General features: G+C 42.8%; 1 protein-coding gene across 3 annotated transcripts in view; it reads left to right on the forward strand.

Annotated features, from left to right (window-relative positions):
* The window catches only part of JPH1 (junctophilin 1), a 72,478-nt gene that overhangs the window by 22,439 nt on the left and 30,856 nt on the right, over nucleotides 1-19,183 (forward strand). Inside the window, exon 3 of one of the 3 annotated variants that reach the window (XM_072151698.1) lies at nucleotides 745-998. The exons of 1 other annotated variant lie outside the window; for it this stretch is intronic. In XM_072151698.1, coding sequence (XP_072007799.1) covers nucleotides 745-889 — 145 coding nt within the window. In that variant the 3' untranslated portion in view covers nucleotides 890-998. Of the gene's footprint in view, nucleotides 1-666; nucleotides 999-19,183 lie in introns of those variants that run through there. One more of the 3 variants, XM_072151699.1, reaches the window with a different exon arrangement.

Below are 19,183 nucleotides of genomic sequence, written 5' to 3' on the forward strand. Positions count from 1 at the left end.
GCCTTTCTATCAGCTCGAACCAGTCTGCCCATTCTCCTCTGACCTCTGGCATCAACAAGGCATTTCCGCCCACAGAACTGCCGCTCACTGGATGTTTTTTCTTTTTCGGACCATTCTCTGTAAACCCTAGAGATGGTTGTGCGTGAAAATCCCAGTAGATCAGCAGTTTCTGAAATAGTCAGACCAGCCCTTCTGGCACCAACAACCATGCCACGTTCAAAGGCCACAAATCACCTTTCTTCCCCATACTGATGCTCGGTTTGAACTGCAGGAGATTGTCTTGACCATGTCTACATGCCTAAATGCACTGAGTTGCCGCCATGTGATTGGCTGATTAGAAATTAATAACGAGCAGTTGGACAGGTGTACCTAATAAAGTGGCCGGTGAGTGTATAGCGCTTATTGTAGGGTTTATACAGATGATATGTGCAGCCGGTGGTCTACCTTCTGGAGTAGTGATGCAGCTGTGTGCAGCGCCACAGTCTACATTGTCCTCATTGACTTTTTCGCTCATAAATGTATTGTATTGAAAATGCACAATTTAATATTGTATTGTATTTTTTTCTGCCATTTTTACTTTTTCTTTATTTTATTGTAAGCGCCCTGATGCTTTTATTTCATTGTCAAATCTGCTGTGAATTTGCTAAAACGTTTTCCTCCCTGCAGTGTAAATTAACACTGACAAAACCTATTCACGTTACTACTTTGTGTAATACACAAAACCCGCTGGTATTTTAACTACAGATTTGATGGCTTTGACTACGTGTCAATACTATACCGCCATAGTGACACTTCTACGTCGAGGACCTCCTACTATAGGACCCAGGGGACTGCTGCAGCAAAGCATTTTCGTCTGCTTCGTGGACTTCATCCGAATGGCCGCCATTAGTACAAGCTGCAAACATGACTACAGGATTTATTTTCACAGTTGAATTGGATTATGTCGTCATGACAAAGTCTTTTGATTTTTACCATCAAAATCAAGCATGAAAAACCAGGGGAACTTGCTTATCCTCTTATATTTGTTATCCATGGTCTCCTTTCTTCTAAAAACCAACTTTTACAATTTTGCTAATGAGCCAGAAGGGTTCCTGGGGGGGTTACCCTCAGCCCCTCCGTGGTGTAGCTTCACAGGTTGTTACACTGTGCAGGAGGACTCCCATTTTCTCACTGTATGCTGAAACTTGTTTTGCTGCTTACATCAATCAGAGACGGGCGGAAGTGCTGAGGGTGCAGAGCCGTGTAAAAGATTGTGAAGCTACAGGAAGGAGGAGCTTTCTGGCTCATTAGCATAATTATAAAAGTTGATTATAGAAGGTAGGAGGCCAGGGATAACAAATGTATGAAGATTACCACAGTCGTGGTGCCTGGATCTATAAGTTTGGTTTATCTTGATGGATTTTCATGGTGGATTTACGTTAAACATAATGTCCATGAATCAATAATACAAAGTGAATACAAGGAACAAGAGGAAAGAGCTTCTGTCTCCACTTGCTTTGGCTCATTATTATTATTATTACTATACGGAATGTTATTAATATGATTAGTATTCGGATTATTCCCTCCAGCCGTCTTTCGCATTTATAGTATACCGTATACATAAACTTTGCTCCTATGGAAACTACACCAAAATCCCAGAGAAATGTTTTATGGTGTGAACATGGCCTAAAGCTGGTTGTACATATTATATTTCTGCCTGGTTGATCGCTGCATAGAGTTATAGTTAATGTCTGGCTTATAATATTTTAATCTTCCTTTCCAGTCTCTCCTGCTAAGGCTACATACATGTGAGTGTTATTGGCCGGACGCTAGCCATTGTTTCCACGACTATCCCATGTATTTCTATGCTTTCTGTATAAGTATAATCCGACTGCCCGAGCCACAAATCATAGATCAGGATCTATTCCTGCCCGTGTGATCGGACGGCACACAGCGACGACTCGCAGGCCACAAACATCCAAGTCCATTATGTGCGGCCACGTTCCAGGAATCCTCCTCTTCCTCGCTTTGTACTCGGGTTGCTACCTACATGCTCACATAAGAAATAGAAATGTAAAGGTCACACATGACTAAGACTACATCGCCTGTACTATATTATAAAGGGGATTACAGGTGATTGAGCGGTGATATTTAGGTCTGGCTAATGTTTACTCACTGTTCAGAAAACTTTATGTGTAGTAAAAGAAAACTTTTCTCCATTTTATGGAGGATCTGTAAGATTTTCCTTATGAAATTACTATAAAGGGGACAGATCCTGTACTGGATACAGTAAGATGGTTTACAGAGGGGGTCTGCCAGGGGCGTAACTACAGTGGTAGCAGCCAAAGCAACCGCTATGGGGCCCACAGTGTCAGGGGACCCGACACACTAAAGAGTGGAGGATGTGCATCCTTATATCCATATTATGCTGCAATTTGTACATCATAATATGTATAAAACAAATATGTGATGTATATATGCTGTATCTGTGATGTGTATATAGTGTATGTGTTTTCAGTGTATAGCATCTGCATATACTGTATGTGTGTATATATGCTGTGTGTTTGTGTATGCTCTATATGAGTGTGCATTAGTGTATAAATGTGTGATTGTAACTGGCACGTGTAAGTAAACAAATGTATCAATTTCAAGTGGGAAGCGTGGCCCCAAGCTGAAGCCTGCTATGGGGCCCTGCCACTCCTAGTTACGCCACTGGGGTCTGCGTTTCAGAATTGGGCATTTCTGAAACGTCTCCCAGGGACTATGAAAAATGAGAAATTATGAAGTTGATAATACACATTAGGGCTAAAACCAAATGTGGATCATGGACCTGCAGTGGCCGGAATTCGTGGAGCGACCACAGGACTCGGCATAATAGTGATGCAAGGATCCCTACTTCATGATTACGTTTTGGTGCTGCTGTGTTGTGGGAATGAAGGGATTCCCTGTGAGTCCTGTCTCTAGCACTGGGCTTGGGACCTGAAATCCAGCCACTGCAAGTCATCTGAAAGAGCCCTTAAAGGGCACCTACCACCACGAATCTACCTATAAAGGTAGATCGGGTGGTAGGTGGATGTATGGGACGTGAGGATAGCCCTTTTTAGAGCTAATCCTCACGTCCCCGCTAGCCTAGCATAAACTTTATTGACCGAATATGTTAATTTAATTAAGCGGCTACCGGGGCGTGGAGTAGCCGGACACGAGGCTACACGGCGCGGCTACTCCACGCCCCAGTAGCTGCTTTCCCCCGCCTACCCTGTGATCTTCGGCGCGCAGCTCCTGGCAGCTGCGCGCCCCCGTCCGAGAAGCCGGAGTTCTGCGCATGCGCAGTAACTCCGGCCTCGTTCCCGAGATCGCGCATCTTGGCCGGAGTTACTGCGCATGCGCAGAACTCCGGCTTCTCGGACGAGGGCGCGCAGCTGCCAGGAGCTGCGCGCCGAAGATCACAGGGTAGGCGGGGGAAAGCAGCTACTGGGGCGTGGAGTAGCCGCGCCGTGTAGCCTCGTGTCCGGCTACTCCACGCCCCGGTAGCCGCTTAATTAAATTAACATATTCGGTCAATAAAGTTTATGCTAGGCTAGCGGGGACGTGAGGATTAGCTCTAAAAAGGGCTATCCTCACGTCCCATACATCCACCTACCACCCGATCTACCTTTATAGGTAGATTCGTGGTGGTAGGTTCCCTTTAAGGGGGTTGTCTGGAGGATGAAAAACATGGCTGCTATCTTCCAAAAACAGCGCCTCACTATGGTTTGTGCCGGTATTGCAGCTGCACTGTAAAGAAAGGAATGGAGCTTTTTTTTGCAATACCGTGCGCCACCCATGGTCAGGTGTGGAGCTGTTTTTAGAAGAAAACAGCCATGTTTTTCAACCTCCAGACAACCCCTGTAAGAGTTAACCCCCCCCCCCCCCCCATCCTTCCAGACAGTCTGAAGTAGGCCGATAACCTAGCAGAGCAATCTTGGAAAAAATATTACTGTAGAACATTAGAAAATCACAGCTTTTTATTTGATTAACAACAGAACCCATTCTTTGTTAAAGGGGTTGCCACCTTCAGCAAATAATATTGTTATTGTTACGATATTCTTTAGTTACACAACTTTCAATGTATTTTCTGAATCCATTACTCACTATTTTCTACATCTCTGCTTGCTGCCCTATGGAAAGCTTCAGGTGCAGGGTTCGTTATAGTAATCAGAGCTGTGTGACATCACATGACCAGGGACCGCTGTGTTTATACACAGGTAGTGAACAATGAAGGTTTCCATACCGGGTTGGTTCCAGGTTTCAGTGGGCCCCTGGATGACAGAGCCTCAGTGGGCCCCTTTGCAGTGAACTCACTTGGCGGCAGTAAAAAGTAAGAAAATAAAACAGTCTCCGGTTCCCTAAAATATTCCATAGTTTATCACCCCAAACAGTCCCTCATGTTTATTTTATATACAGCCCCCCTCACATACTATGGATTAATTCAGTACAGCCCTCCTCACCCCTACAGTGCTATGTGGCCCCCCCCCCCCCCCCCCAGCAGCTCCTGGCACTGGCACTGGCGCAGTTATGCCCAATTCTGGCACCGGCCCTGTTTCCATAGGACAGCAAGCAGAGATTTAGAAAACAGTTATTGATACAATTTTCAAAATATTTTCTGTATAGCTTAAGAATATTATAACACTATTATTTGCTGAAAAAGTGGACAACGCCTTTTAATAAGATCATGAAAGTTGTCCATCTCGGTACAGAATGAGACTTGATGGCTTGTCTGCTCAGCAGCGATGTCTATCTAGATAAGTCTACATGTCTATATCTGAGAGCCGTATAGTCTGCAAACTGATGAGCGAAGCCCAGAATTTGTGCTCCCATCAGCTACACGTAATGCAGACATATATACTTCTCAGGACTGCTGACTGTGCACTAAGGGGACAGAGAGCTTCTTATTCTACTTCAATCATCTACCCTCAAATCATTAATACTAATCGTCTTTCCATAGTGTCATCATATCCTCCAGATTTTGGAGGCACATACAAATAACATATTATGGAGTTATAACATGGTCAGATGTAACAATAGGAGTGAGGGTCCTGCTCATAAGAGCTTACAGTCTATGAGGATGAGGGGGTGACACAAGAGCTTACAGTCCATGAGGGTTAAGGGGGTGACACAAGAGCTTGCAGTCTATGAGGATGAAGGGGGTGACACAAGAGCTTACAGTCTATGAGGATGAGGGGGTGACACAAGAGCTTACAGTCTATGAGGATGAGGGGTAACACAAGAGCTTACAGTCTATGAGGATGAGGGGGTGACACAAGAACTTACAGTCTATGAGGATGAGGGGGTGACAAAAGAGCTTACAGTCTATAAGGATGAGGGATAACACAAGAGCTTACAGTCTATGAGGATAAAGAATGTGACACAAGAGCTTACAGTCTATGAGGATGAGGGGGTGACACAAGAACTTACAGTCTATGAGGATGAGAGGGGACACGAGAGCTTACAGTCTATGAGGATGAGGGGGTGACACGAGAGCTTACAGTCTATGAGGATGAGGGGGTGACACAAGAGCTTACAGTCTATGAGGATGAGAGGGGACACAAGAGCTTACAGTCTATGAGGATGAGGGGGTGACACAAGAGCTTACAGTCTATGAGGATGAGGGGGTGACACAAGAGCTTACAGTCTATGAGGATGAGGGGGTGACACAAGAGCTTACAGTCTATGAGGATGAGGGGGTGACACAAGAGCTTACAGTCTATGAGGATGAGGGGTGACACAAGAGCTTACAGTCTATGAGGATGAGGGGGTGACACAAGAGCTTACAGTCTATGAGGATGAGGGGGTGACACGAGATATAAGAGCTTATATAATGGTTTGGAGGTTGAGTAGAAGTCTGATACTCCGGGGTAGGGCATTCCAGAGGATTGGTGCAGCTTGGGAAAAGTCTTGGAGATGTGAGTTGAAGGTTCAAAGAGCGTAATCACTGGCAGATTGAAGAGCACAGGTAAGGTGATGGACAGAGATGAGGTAGGTAGGTGCAGCACTGTGCAGAGCTTTGTGGCTACAAGTCTGGAATCACTTCCTACATGTGGTACTAGAATCAAGCTTCTTGGGGAATGGAAGATGTGTCCCTTCTGTTCCGCAGTTTCAGGACCTTACACACATACTTGCCTAGATGCAAGTCCAATTAGGCACATTGGACTTGCATCTGAAGTTCTCACCACCGTCCTCCACCTCTTGTAATGCAGGATGAAGCTGGGAAACGACCACAGTTTCATTGCGCATGCACTGTACCCACTGTGCATGCGATGTGAAGCAGGGTGTATAACTCCAGCTTCATTGCTTCCAGACCAGGTAACTATTAATGTGTTTGTTTTTATTTATTTTTTTTTTACTGCCCCCACCTTGGAACTCATACAGGGCATACTGACCTGTGCATGATTTAGTATCGCCCAATGGATTTATTTAGAAGCCAGAGCCTTCTGATAAATCTGGTGCGTGCCAGATGGTGGGGAGAACATCATACACTGGCACACTTGGTGTCAGTATATGATAATTGTGCCCTGTAGAGTAGAGCATGAATTTTATTTGTAAATCCAGGTATAGATCATTTAAAAAGTTTCAGAATTCTGTCTGTGTCTAATCCTCTCATGTGTGATCTATATTTCTAAGGCTGCCCCTTGTGCAGATACACATGAAGAATTAGCCCCTTTGTCGTTCGGGGAACTATTTCTTTGAGTTTTTGCACACAATAGGTAACATTGGTCATAAGGCCCTCATAGCTCTCTTAGGGCAGGAATGGAGAACCTTTTATGGACCAAGTGCCCAATCTACAACCCATACCCACCTGTTTAACACAAAGTGCCTACATGGCAATTTATGCCATAACTTATTGCTCAATGCTCTGGTGTGACTTTCAATCGTATCAGTGTTCTGAGGACAACAATACAGTATATAGAAGGAGGACCAATTCTTCCTGTTCCCCAAAACATTTTTTTGCCTCGACAAGGAGCAACAATGATAATTCTGATCTGTCCCCACCTTCCCACTCCTCCTGTAGTCCCAGGCAGCACTGTTGCTTTATAATAACATTGAGCGTGACAAGTACTTGGCTGTCTGGGAGTGGATAGTAGATAACTTAAGTCCTCTTTGGTGAAAGCCTGGGTGCCCACCGAGAGGGCTCTGAGTGCCACCTCTGGCACCCGTGCCATAGGTTCGCCACCGCTGCCTTAGGGTATCTGTACATGTTGCAGAATGTCCTAGGGATTTATCCAAACTTTAACCAAAACGAGCTGCAGTTGCCTATAAAGGCGCCACTTTTCCATGGTCGGGGGGCAGAGCTAAACCTTATTTTCCCATCAACACCTGCTGCGTTATCCCTTCTTTGCTGCTGATATGGGCGTGCGGTGAGATATGGTGATTATATCTTTATCCGTCTTGTTTTCTTGTATAACACACAAGGGAGTAAAGGAGCCACTTCCTACACGAGTCCTTGAGTCTACGATTCTACATAATCTCCATTACATGTGCAGCAGTGTGATAATCCCATAGTCCTCCAGTATTTGGTTTATATGATGAAACGCGAGCGTAGATTCCTGATTTATTTATATGTAAATCTTCCTATAAAGCACCGGCCTCAAGTGCTCGGTGAATGGGCCGGGTAATTACAAAGTCTCACAAGAGCTTTTGAGGCCTGTAAACCCCCCGGCTCGCCTCTTTACTAAGCCGCATTCACACTTTTATGGGGTTTCTGTTTATGGTTTGGATTTCAGTGAGGAAATGCATAAATCACAAGTTTTAACTCCTCATCTTCCTGAGGCCTTTTTTTCCCCCAAATCTGATGATTGTCATTTAATATGGTGACCACTTTGGTGAGACACATAGTAAATAAAGTACCTTAAATCTTTCTCACTTGAAATGGAGTGCTGCCACTTTACTCTTTACTAAATGTATATGTTTGACCTAAACATACCTGTATGTAAGCTGATGCTGGAGCTGGTCTTGTGAAGGCAGATAAATGTGCAGTTTCGCCAAAAAATCTATTTTTTCACGAATCAAATGACCCCATTCAGCGCACCAGGGGTCTCAGTGCTTGGTCATGATCATGATAATACACGCGCCTTGAGTGTGTGAAACTGCTCTCCCCACCCTCGCTCTGAGAGCCGGTGATTAAACCGAGCTCTCGGAAAGCACTGGCGCATGCGCATTGTATCTTAATTTTGCACGCCCGTCTGCTTTTTATTGCAGCCGTGCAAAATTAAGATACAGTGCGCATGCGCCAGTGCTTTCCCAGAGCTTGGTGACGGTGGGGGGAGCAGTCTCACACACGCAAGGCGCTAGCAGACACTGCTGCGCTGTACACTAGGAACGCCGGTCCGCTCTCAAAGCTGCCTCTTCCCCGGACCACCCCACCCACTCCATAGGCCAGCTGTGACTGCCGAGCGCCATGCGGCAATCACCGCCCCTAATCCCGCCCCCTCGTGAATACACTGGAGCGCTTTGAGAGCAGTCAGATGTTTCTAGTGTACAGCGCGGCAGTGTCTGCTAGCGTTATCGAGGTGTAACACTGCTGCTTCTGTTGTAGCACTAGGAGCTGCTTACTCTAGTAAGCAGCTCCTATTGCCGTTTTTACAGGTGACAGGTCCTCTTTAAATTTCGGTAACAAGAAATGAATAATTGTGCCATTCATGTATGAGGTTGTAAGGGAAAAGGTTTGTATCATAAGGTGCACATTAATACAAAGAACATTTGAGAGCTAGAGGACACCTCTTCAGTGCCGGTTAATTGAGGTTATATCCTCCTGTGAGAGTCGTCCCGCAACTTGCCGAGCCTGTTATGTAACCTCTCTAACAAAGCATAAGGCCCCTGAGGGCTGACTACACTTCATCAGGACTCCAGTAATGTAATAGGACAGGGATATACAGTGCTCCGCATCTGCAGTGTTTGCCTAGATCGGTGTATCTCAGCCGCTGGGCTTCCGGTGGTTACAGACAATGATGGGAGCTGTGACTGCAGCCCAACCCTTATACAGAGATATGACAAGATTATCCCAATTACCTCGATTATTATTAGTTATGTGTCATCCTGCTTTTACTAGATTACATTTCTGGGAATATGGTATATCTGGCTATACAGAAGTTCAGATTTTATGGCATCATAACGGTGAACTAATATGGAAGTATGAATTGATCCTGACTTAACTCACTTTTTAAAGGGAACCTGTCACCAGATTTTACCCCATTAACCCTTTTTACTACCTGGCATTACTGGAAATTTTGGCACGTTATTGGCCAGAGCAATTTGTACAGTTTTGCCGTTTACAAATAAAACCAACATTACAGCAAAACAAATTATACTAAACCTTCCCCCCCCCCCCCCAAAAGGACCATACATTTTCTGAAAGCAGACATTTGCCCCGTTTTTAAAATTGCATTAAAGAGTTGATAGACTTCGGCCCCAAGAGTAACTTTTTCATAAAATTTTACTTTGATGGTATAAAATATGCTTCAAACAGAAAATATTTACTTTCACATCTGCTAAGTGTAGTAGATGAACATGTGTAGAGTTCGGAGATACCTCATAGTCCATATTTTCACATAAAAAAAATCATCACATCACTAAAACTTAGAATCTTCTTTTTCATATGCATCTAAATTTGTGTTTCTAGGTGGCACAGAGGCGATGGTATAGCCCTCTGAAGTAAGGACCTTTTGCATATATCCTTGGCTATACATATGCCACCCTGTGAGGACATGTGAGATGTATGCTTGGCAGGGAAAGGGTTAAACTAGGGTATAAAATATGCTTTCTAGAATTCCCTCTTTTGTGTGAAATCTTGCTGTTACCTCTAAATAATCTCCAACAAAGTCATGTGAAAATGAGCAGAAATCTGTCACTCTTTGCCAGAGATGAGTCAGGCTGGAAGGTGACGCGAATATCTTGGCTTCTATAGCAGCTAGATCCATGGTTTTTTTTGTGAGCTGGTAAAGTCACAGTTGGAAATATAAGCTGTAGATCCAATTCCCAACTTTTTGTTAAACCGTTTGTATTTTTGGTTCTGTAGTTCACAGAACCACAGGACTGATGTGATTGGAGATTCTCATCTTTAATCTGATACCAGAACCACAGTTCTTGGTGCTACAGAGTTCAAAATCTAGCCTGAGCCTCTCACCCTGATTTACGTCTGGGATGAGTCGGACTTGAGAAGTGGTTCTAAGCACGATAGAATAGAGTTGGCATTGGGGGATTAAAAAAAGGCGTAATCCTGGTCATACCCCAGGACTTTCATTTAATTTTCATTGCTTCTATTGTTGGAATTGGGTCTTTGTAAGCAGGTTAGATGCCCAACATTGACCATTTGAAATTCTCTTCTATAATAAGATACCAACACCATGGTTCTAGCTACTGTAGAGCCCAAGAGATGGGAATCTAAATTTGAACGAAACCTACCATCAAAATCAAGCGTGATAAACCAGGGGCACTTACTCATAGACCCAAGTCCCGGGATTCACAGTATTACTGCACCTTTCCCTCTCTACTCCCCCTCTTTGCCTGATGTAATCTCCCTGGAGCTCAGGAAGTTTTAGCACACACTGTGGGAGGGGTGAAGTGCTCCTGTACACTGTAACAGCCTGTGAATCTACAACATGTAGGGACTCTGATAAGACCCCAGTTGCCTTTCATACTTCTGAGCATTATTGTAAAAGTTGATTTTAGAAGGAAGGAGGATTATTACCACAGTCACAGTGTCTGGATCTATTAGTTAGTGTCCCTGTTGCTGAGCAGACACTTAATGATTCCACTGTGCTATGCGATACCATGTAGTGACAATGTGCTTAGATTATCAGGGTAGAGGGTTTAAGCTTAACTTTCATTTAGCTTCTGAATATTCTACTAGTTTTTGGCACACATAAAAAGAGACATGAGATCATGAGATGGATATAAGACACAATGACAAACTCAGCCCTGCTATCTCGCCTATAAAACACAGTCAGCACTACTGTCACAATACCCCTTTAATAACCCCCCTCCAACCTCTGAGTCATCTCTGGGAAAATGACTCTTCTCTGCTCATTTTCACAAGATTTTTTATTTTTTTACATAAGAGGGAATTCTAGGGAGAGCATTTCACTCCCTACCTGATGAGGCTAGTAGTTAAGTGGTGTAAAAGGTTCCCTTTAATGCCTTCATGACCAAAGCTTGTTGGTGCCTCAATGTCCTGATGCTCTGGTCAATTTTTGCAGTACTGTTCTCCTCATCTTTGGAATCGCTTTACACATTTTCATGATGACTTTTATGTGAGACTTTAACGTGATAAAATAATTTTAATAACATATATATGTATGTATAATTGGCAGTCAAACAACTAAAATATTTTAAAATATTCTTGTTTTCCCCATTCATTTTTTTTATAAACCATAAAATTCTATAAAGCTTTACCAAAACATGTAATTTTGTAAAGCATATTCTGCAGCTCCTTCAGGTGATAGGCGGGAGGGGGCTTGTTTCAAAGGGTCATATCTCTGAGACACTGGCACCTACAAACACAATCTCCCAATTAAAATAATATCAGGATTGTATTTCTAGGGCAAACAGAACCGGAGATGTACGCTGTATACACTATGCAAAGTTACAGTCAGGAAATAAGATGTGTATTTAAAAATCTAATTTTTTATGGAGTGGATATCTCCAGTCGTGTTTCACCTTGAGATACAATCCTGATATTATTATTAGGGCTCATCCAGATTTTGATGGCTCCCGTGTCAGCGCACCGTCACCAAGTCATAGTATCATAGTTTATACGGTTGAAAAAAGACACATGTCCATCAAGTTCAACCAAAGAAGGGAAGGGATTGGATGAGAAAGGGATTCATGGGAAACAATTCTATATAACATAACCGTCATTGTTATTTAGGTGTAAAAAGGCATCTAGACCCTTCTTGAAGCTCTCTGCTGTCCCTGCTGTGACCAGCGCCTGAGGCAGGCTATTCCACAGATTGACAGTTCTCATAGTAAAAAAGCCCTGTTTCCTCTGGTGATTAAACCTTGTTTTCTCCAGACGGAGACAGTGTCCCCATGTCTTTTGATTTGATTTAATCTGAAACAAATTACCACCATATTTTTTGTATGGACCATTCATATATTTATATAAATTAATCATGTCCCCTCATAGTCGTCTCTTTTCCAGACTAAATAAATCTAGTTGTTTGAATATTTCCGGTGGTCTCATCTGCCTAACGGAGAAGGGGTGAAGAGCTCTCATCCCTACTCCTCCCAGCTCAGTGCTTACCCGGGATCCGGGCCGGGGGAGGACCTGGCACAAGGTTTGTGTTTCTAGGAGTTCTATACATCTATACATCCTGTGTTCAGGAGATCTATACATTTCAAGACGTTGCCTCAAAAACAGTCATAAGTGCTATCTGCACAGGAAACGTGCAAATAGGACGTATATTCATTTAAGGCAAGGGAACCTTTTACTACTTCTACACCACTAAATTACTAACCTCATGAAGGGGATCACAAACTTTGTCATGTATTTTTAACTACTTCTGTATTAGAAAATAAGTTTCCGGATGTATTTTACTAACCCTAGGTTTTTTCTTGGTCCTAGATAACAGAGGAGTGTAATGTCAGTGTATGATGCAGTTTTCTATGGCACATACATGTTTCGGGTCATACTAATACCCTTGAGCTTCAGAGATCTGACTTCAAATTGTGTACTGAGGCCTTCAGCAAAAGATGTGCCGCCCTTCCCCCCCCACCCCTCCATTTTTAAGAGCTGCATCGTTGCTATGGAGATCGCTTCTTTCCGTCTCATCTGCTATAACCCGGTTTTTCCACATCATCTGCATCATCGCTACGAGCAAAGCATGATCTTTATTCATGTCTCCTATGTATGTGCGAGCGTGGGTCCCTTACCTATGCCGGCTCCTCTCTGGGTCATATTCGTGGTAACTGCGGGACCAGACATCTCTTTCTTGGTTTTGAAGTATTATCAGCAGGGGACAACTTTATGCCTCTTGCGAGGGTCACACGTGAACAAGTCTGTGTATTCTAATGACCCTGTGTCATGTCAGCTCAGACCCCTGTCCCCTGAAGTTTGAGACTCTAAAAGGGTCACCCATGTAGCACTCACCCTGGTTAAATATGTTGTTAAGATAGGAGGGTCACTTAAAAGGGGAAATGTTATCTGAGCATTTAATTTAATTCACCTGCCATACACATATATTTCTTCATTTGGATGTACCTGTGTGAAAATAATTTCCTATAAATGTAGCTCTGTTGTCAAACAAGATTGTTGTCTTTGGATACAACCACTCCTGCTGCAGAGATTGCACAAAGAAGCAAATGTTTGTCCATGTGAAATGTCCAGGAATGACTGAATGTCCCCCAGCCATCCTGTGGTGATGAATGCTGAATACAGGTGGACAGGCAGGGCTCAATGGGGCTTATTTAGTAAGGGTCCGCGGATCGCACTTTCGTCGGCTTTTAGAAATTTTTCGGGATTTGTGCCACTGTGACAGCTATTAAGCAGGGGATTGTGACGCTTTCATGCGACAGAAATAGGGTGGAGATCCGTCGGACTGAGGATGGGATTTAACTTTAAAATTGTGTCGCAAGACAATGCACTTACATGCACCAGTAAGAAGAAGGTGAACTCCGGTAGACCTGAGCGGGGAAAAAACATATGCAGGATATCCCACGAACGATGTTTGTGAATTGCGGCAGAAAGCATTATCATCGGACAACGCACAGCGGGAATCGCGACAGGATCGGGTTAGTAAATGTGCCCCAATAAGTGCAGGGGTGGTCGTATCCAAGGGCAGCTATGACTACATTTATGTGAAATTATCTTCACACTGGTACATTTTTTTTTTAATAACATCCAGTGTGTGTGTGTATATATATATATATATATATATATATATATATATATATATATATATATATATATATATATATATATATATATTTGCGTATGGCAGACTAATTAAATCAAATGTGCTGCTATATGGGAGTGGTTATGTAATAACCGCACAGTCTAATCAAGACGTTGCTGCAGTCCTGCTGCCCCCTGTGCCCCCTGGTCCTTCCGGCTTTACAGGTAAGTATTCTATGGGTGACCCTATAAGGGTCTTGTACTTATCATGGTAAAGTTTAGTGAAAGTGGCCAACCCCTTTAATTGAAGCAATTTTTTAGAATGTATTATAATATACCCAGTGACCTACAATTCTGCACTACGCTGAGGCTGGAGTAGTACAGTTATATTGTGTACTATCTCACTGTCAGGAATGGAGCGCAGCTATTCCCCCCTCTTGAGGCTGCTGATTAGATTTTGGCCGTGTCCCTTGAGTTTCGCAGTCTCTCACAACCGCTGCTTCTCTGTGCCCGGCCATCTGTTCTCTGTCCTTCTTGCTATGTGTCCTACCCACTGCCATTTGTTGTAAGGATTTCATTCCTCACTATTTTTATACTGTACAGTTTGTAGCTGCAGGGGACGGACAGAAATGTCACAGAGATGTGACTGGTTTTGGCTTTTGATATGCACCTCTTCTACCACAGATTCTCTGTTATTCCTGTCGCACCAAATATAACCCTATGATCTGCCACCAAAATCGTATTAAAGAATAGAACATAATTAGCATGATGCTGTACTCTTAATACTTGCTTTCATTTTATAGCCAGTTGTTTATGTGGTTTTGGCTGCCCCAATTGTTTCCTCTAGATATAGACCTGAAAGGGGTTTTTCGGGTTAATGATATTGGTGACTTATCCTGAGCGTAAGTTAACAATTTGAAATTGGTTCAATTCCGATACTTGAGACCCTCAGAATCCGGATTCAGAATCTGAAATGGAAACACAGCTCCATTTTCTGTGTAGTGGACGACCAGGGAAACTGCATCTGAGCTCTCATTTAAGGTAATGGAATTGTGCTGCACCCTCTGGGGGTCATTTATTTTATTCATTTCTTCTTCTTCTCCTTTTTTTTTACTTTTTTTTTATTAGCCATTTTCTTCAGGTACACTGCAGCAAGCTACTGCGCTTGCGCAGAGATTAAATGATGCCAGAGATGGGCGGCAAGATCTCGGTCTAGTCCACCCCCCCCAGTAGCCTTAGATATTAAAGGAGTTGTCCACTTTCGGCAAATAATTTACATTGGGAATCGCTCAGAAAGGAGATTCCCCATGGTAGATTTCCTTTAAAATCACAATTGTGGGGTGCAGAAGAATTTGCAAGTTTTGTGAAATTTTTTCCCCCAAAATTTTTTTTAAAAAAACAACAGACTCACAGGCCTGATATATCCCCCTCTAAAAAAAACCCAAAGAAAAAAAAGGCACAAAAGCTTGGAATAAAGATAAATGCCACGTCTCTGTTGATTCTGTCCCAGACTCTGAATAGATCAGCTGATCAGTGGGTGGTACAAAGTGTCAGGTCTCCACCCATCTAAACAAATTGTATGGTGGGTTTTCTCTTTTTATCTTTTGGAAATGTGTAAATTTTAGGGCTAAATTAACGAATAACCGGCACAATTTGACCATTCTAAATTTCACCTCCATTTTGATTCAATTACAGGCAGTCCCCGGGTTACATACAAGATAGGGTCTGTTGGTTTGCTCTTAAGTTGAATTTGTATGTAAGTCGGAACTGTATACTTTATAATTGTAATCCCAGCCAGAACTTTTTTGGTCTCTGTGACAATTGGATTTTAAAAATGTTGGGTTGTCATAAGATTTAGGATTAACAATAAAGCTTCATTACAGACACCTCTGATAACTGTTATAGATGATTATTGTAGCCTAGAACTAAAGTACAATTAATTACCAATATCCACAGGTCCGTTTGTAACTAGGAGTCGTATGTAAGTCGAGTGTTCTTAAGTAGGGGACCGCCTGTACTATGAAGATCTCAAGGGGTTAACGATCTTCCTAAAAGCTGTTTCTGATAGTTTGAGGGGGGCAGATTTCAAAATGGGTTGATTATATAGTGGTTTTTGATGCTCAATATGTAAAATTTCATTTAAAACAGTATTTATCCACAAAAGAGTAAATCCTGAAAATACGGAAAACCGCTATTCGATTTGTAAGCCGCGCAACATCAAAATAAATTATCCAGAGATTTCAGAAATGATGAAAATGTAAAGTATACATATGGGAAATGTAATTCAGCAACTTATTTAGGTGGTAAATCTATATTCCTGAAAATGTAATGATTTCGAATTTCAAAAGAGTGAAATTTTTCAAAAAATTCATCATTTTTTCTTTTTTTGGAAAATAAATGCAAAACTTATCAGCCAAAATTTACCACTAAAATGAAGTACAACATGTTGGGAAAAAACAACCTCAGAATCGCTTTGATAAGTAACAGTGTTCAAAAGTTATAACCATATAAAGCCAAATCCAAAAAATGGGGCTAAGCCTTAAAGGACACCTGTCATCAGGTCTGTGTCACTTGTCCTGTCACCTCTACCTGTTGGAGCAGCTCACATGGATCCCATCGCAGCCTTTATCTAGTTATTTCATACATTAATCATTCTAAAATCCTCTTTTCTTTATTATGTAAATGAGGCTGGTCACATGGTCAGAGGCAGTGATGTCACCACTGTTCCCCCTCCCCTCTCCTCCCCCTGCTCATGTCTGTGTGTAATGTATAGTAAAGCATTGCTAGTGTCTGTGCTGTATCTGCTGACATGCTGCATCCTTCTAATACACAGAGACATAGACATCAGCTACACAAGCATCCTGAAGCTGTTGTATCTCTCCTATACACACACAGGCTGCAGGGGGCGCCAGCACCAGGAAGCTTATCATTATACAGCCTCACACCATTATACAGGCTGTCAGTCATGCACTGGGGGTGTGGCTGTGCCTCCCACTCATGAATAAACTGGACAGTTTGAATATGCTAATGCTTCATTGGACATTTCACAGGTCATTTGCATACAGCTTTAGGACCTCATTGCTTAGGATTACAGGCATGTAGAGGGACAATGAAGGGATGGAGGCAATGCTCTCTAATGGCAGTTTATGAAAATATATTTAGATTAGGGGGTTATTTTGCATGACGGGTTTTCTTTAAGCTGTAAAATGGCTGCGTTAATGCTGAAGTTGTATGTAAGTCAGAAGACGTTTATTGTGTTTGTGTATGACCAACTAAAAATCTTGTCCCTGTAATTAATGTATTTTCAAAATTTAGGGTTGTTATGGGTGCAAAGATTAACAATAAAGCTTCATTGTGGACACCTTTCATAACTATTGCCGTTGATCTTTGCAGCCTGGGGGGAAAGATTAGTAAATTACCAGCATCCAGACAGTAGGCAGAGAGGTCTGTCTGTAACTAGGGGTCGTCTGTAAGTCAGGTGTTCTTAAGTTGGGGCCTGTCTGTACATAACTATTGTTCGGAATAGCTTGCACCGTTGTTTCCTGAAAACCTTCTATTTTGATGGGTTACAAAACTTGTGATGCTTGATAGCACGGATGTCAGCCAGTGCCGTTATATTACTGCAAAATAGCTCTCCTCCAAGATAAAAGGACAGTGTCTGTTGTGAGTAGCTACCCTCTAAGTCACTGTGCAATCCTTTCATATGACTAGTGATATAAAACCCATATAAGAAAATGTCACACCACACAGTACAGAATGATAGTGTGATGGAGCATCGGGTGCCTGTCCCTTTAATTGTTCTGGGTGAGCATGTGGCACAGTGTGCTCTCCTCATTGTGTACTGTCAGGTTATACATCAGAGAAGCCGAGATGTCAGCTGTTCACTGTCAAAGAAGATTCCAAGAAGCCCAGATTGTTCTCTAGCAAAAACAGGCTAGTTATCATGCAGCAAGCATCCAATATGTCAATTTACGTCATTGAAATGCTTGACTTTTTAACAGTAATGTAATTAAGATCCGGAGAGAAATTTGAAGCAATTTATGGGAGGCAGAATATTGCAAAAGTTTCTGAAAAAATAGTGATGAATGAGATTTATCGCAGTCCCTGTTATGTCCTGTCCTACACAGGGGCATGGAAGGGCCCTGTTGACAATAGCTGTGTCTTCTATGTGTTGCTGAAGTACAGCTCTCCCAGAAAAAGATACAGACATGGCAGGAATTGTCCATCACCCAACTGAAAAGGGTATTGTCTATCTGTTGTGAGACAATCCCTTATGGCTTCTATGTGTTGCAGAAGTCCAGCTCTCCCAGGAAAAGATAGACCTGCTAGTAATTGTCTAGCTTTCAGCTGAAAATGGTATGGTCTTTGTCAGACAATCAGAATAATCCTGAGCCAAGCTGATTGGTTGTGATTCCACTCAAACATCCTTTCCAGCAAGAAACCTGAGGGTGCATTTACACATCTCAAATGCATGCGTTTTTATGTTACTATGTGTTTTCCAGCTTTGCAAGCGTTTTTCCCTTCATTGCTGAAGTGTAAGCAGCTGTGTCCCCATGTTGACACAGCTGATTACACTTCCAGCAATGAAGAAAAATGCTTTTAAAGATGAAAAACGCAAAGTGTAAATGCACCCTCAGGGAGAGAAAATATGTTCTTCAAACTCCACTTTTTGTACATTGAAGACCCTTAAAGGGAACCAACAGGTTTTTCTTCCCCCCCCCCCCCCTACCATCATACGCAGCATCAAGTAATGATGTTTCCTATGGTGACCTTCGTTAATTTTCTGGTGCTGAAATGACAAATTTATAAACTTTTAAAACTTTAGGCATATTCCCCATAGTCAAGGGGGTGGGGAGCAGCTTCTTATAGTCGTTTAGCCAGCTCAATGGCGGCTCGACGACCGTTCCTTACCGAACACGGGGACCAGATAGAGCATGCTTTATCTTTACCCGTTTGGCGCTGTTCTCTTTGGAGGGTTGAGCAGTGGCAGGCATACGTGTGTGTGATTGTACCCTAAAGATTAGGGTTAGGTTAGTGTGAAGGAGAGCCCTATTGAGAGTGCGGTCACACGTACCACTAGCTCTAAGTTAGGAACAGGCGTTGGCCTGATCACGTATGTGCTTCTATGCAAACGCAAGCAATGGGTAATTCTGCATACTGATCACATGCGTTTCCATGATATACGCAATCGGGCTGTGGCCCACCACCGTACCCTAGCGCTGTGTTTACAAACGTGTGACCACGCCCTAAAGGAAATCTGTCACCAAATTTTACCCCATTAAAGTGCATCTACCACCAGAATGAAGGACTGTATGCAAATGAGTCTGAGGGGCTCCA

This window comes from Engystomops pustulosus, chromosome 5 (genome assembly GCF_040894005.1).
Source record: "Engystomops pustulosus chromosome 5, aEngPut4.maternal, whole genome shotgun sequence".
Lineage (NCBI taxonomy): Eukaryota > Metazoa > Chordata > Amphibia > Anura > Leptodactylidae > Engystomops > Engystomops pustulosus.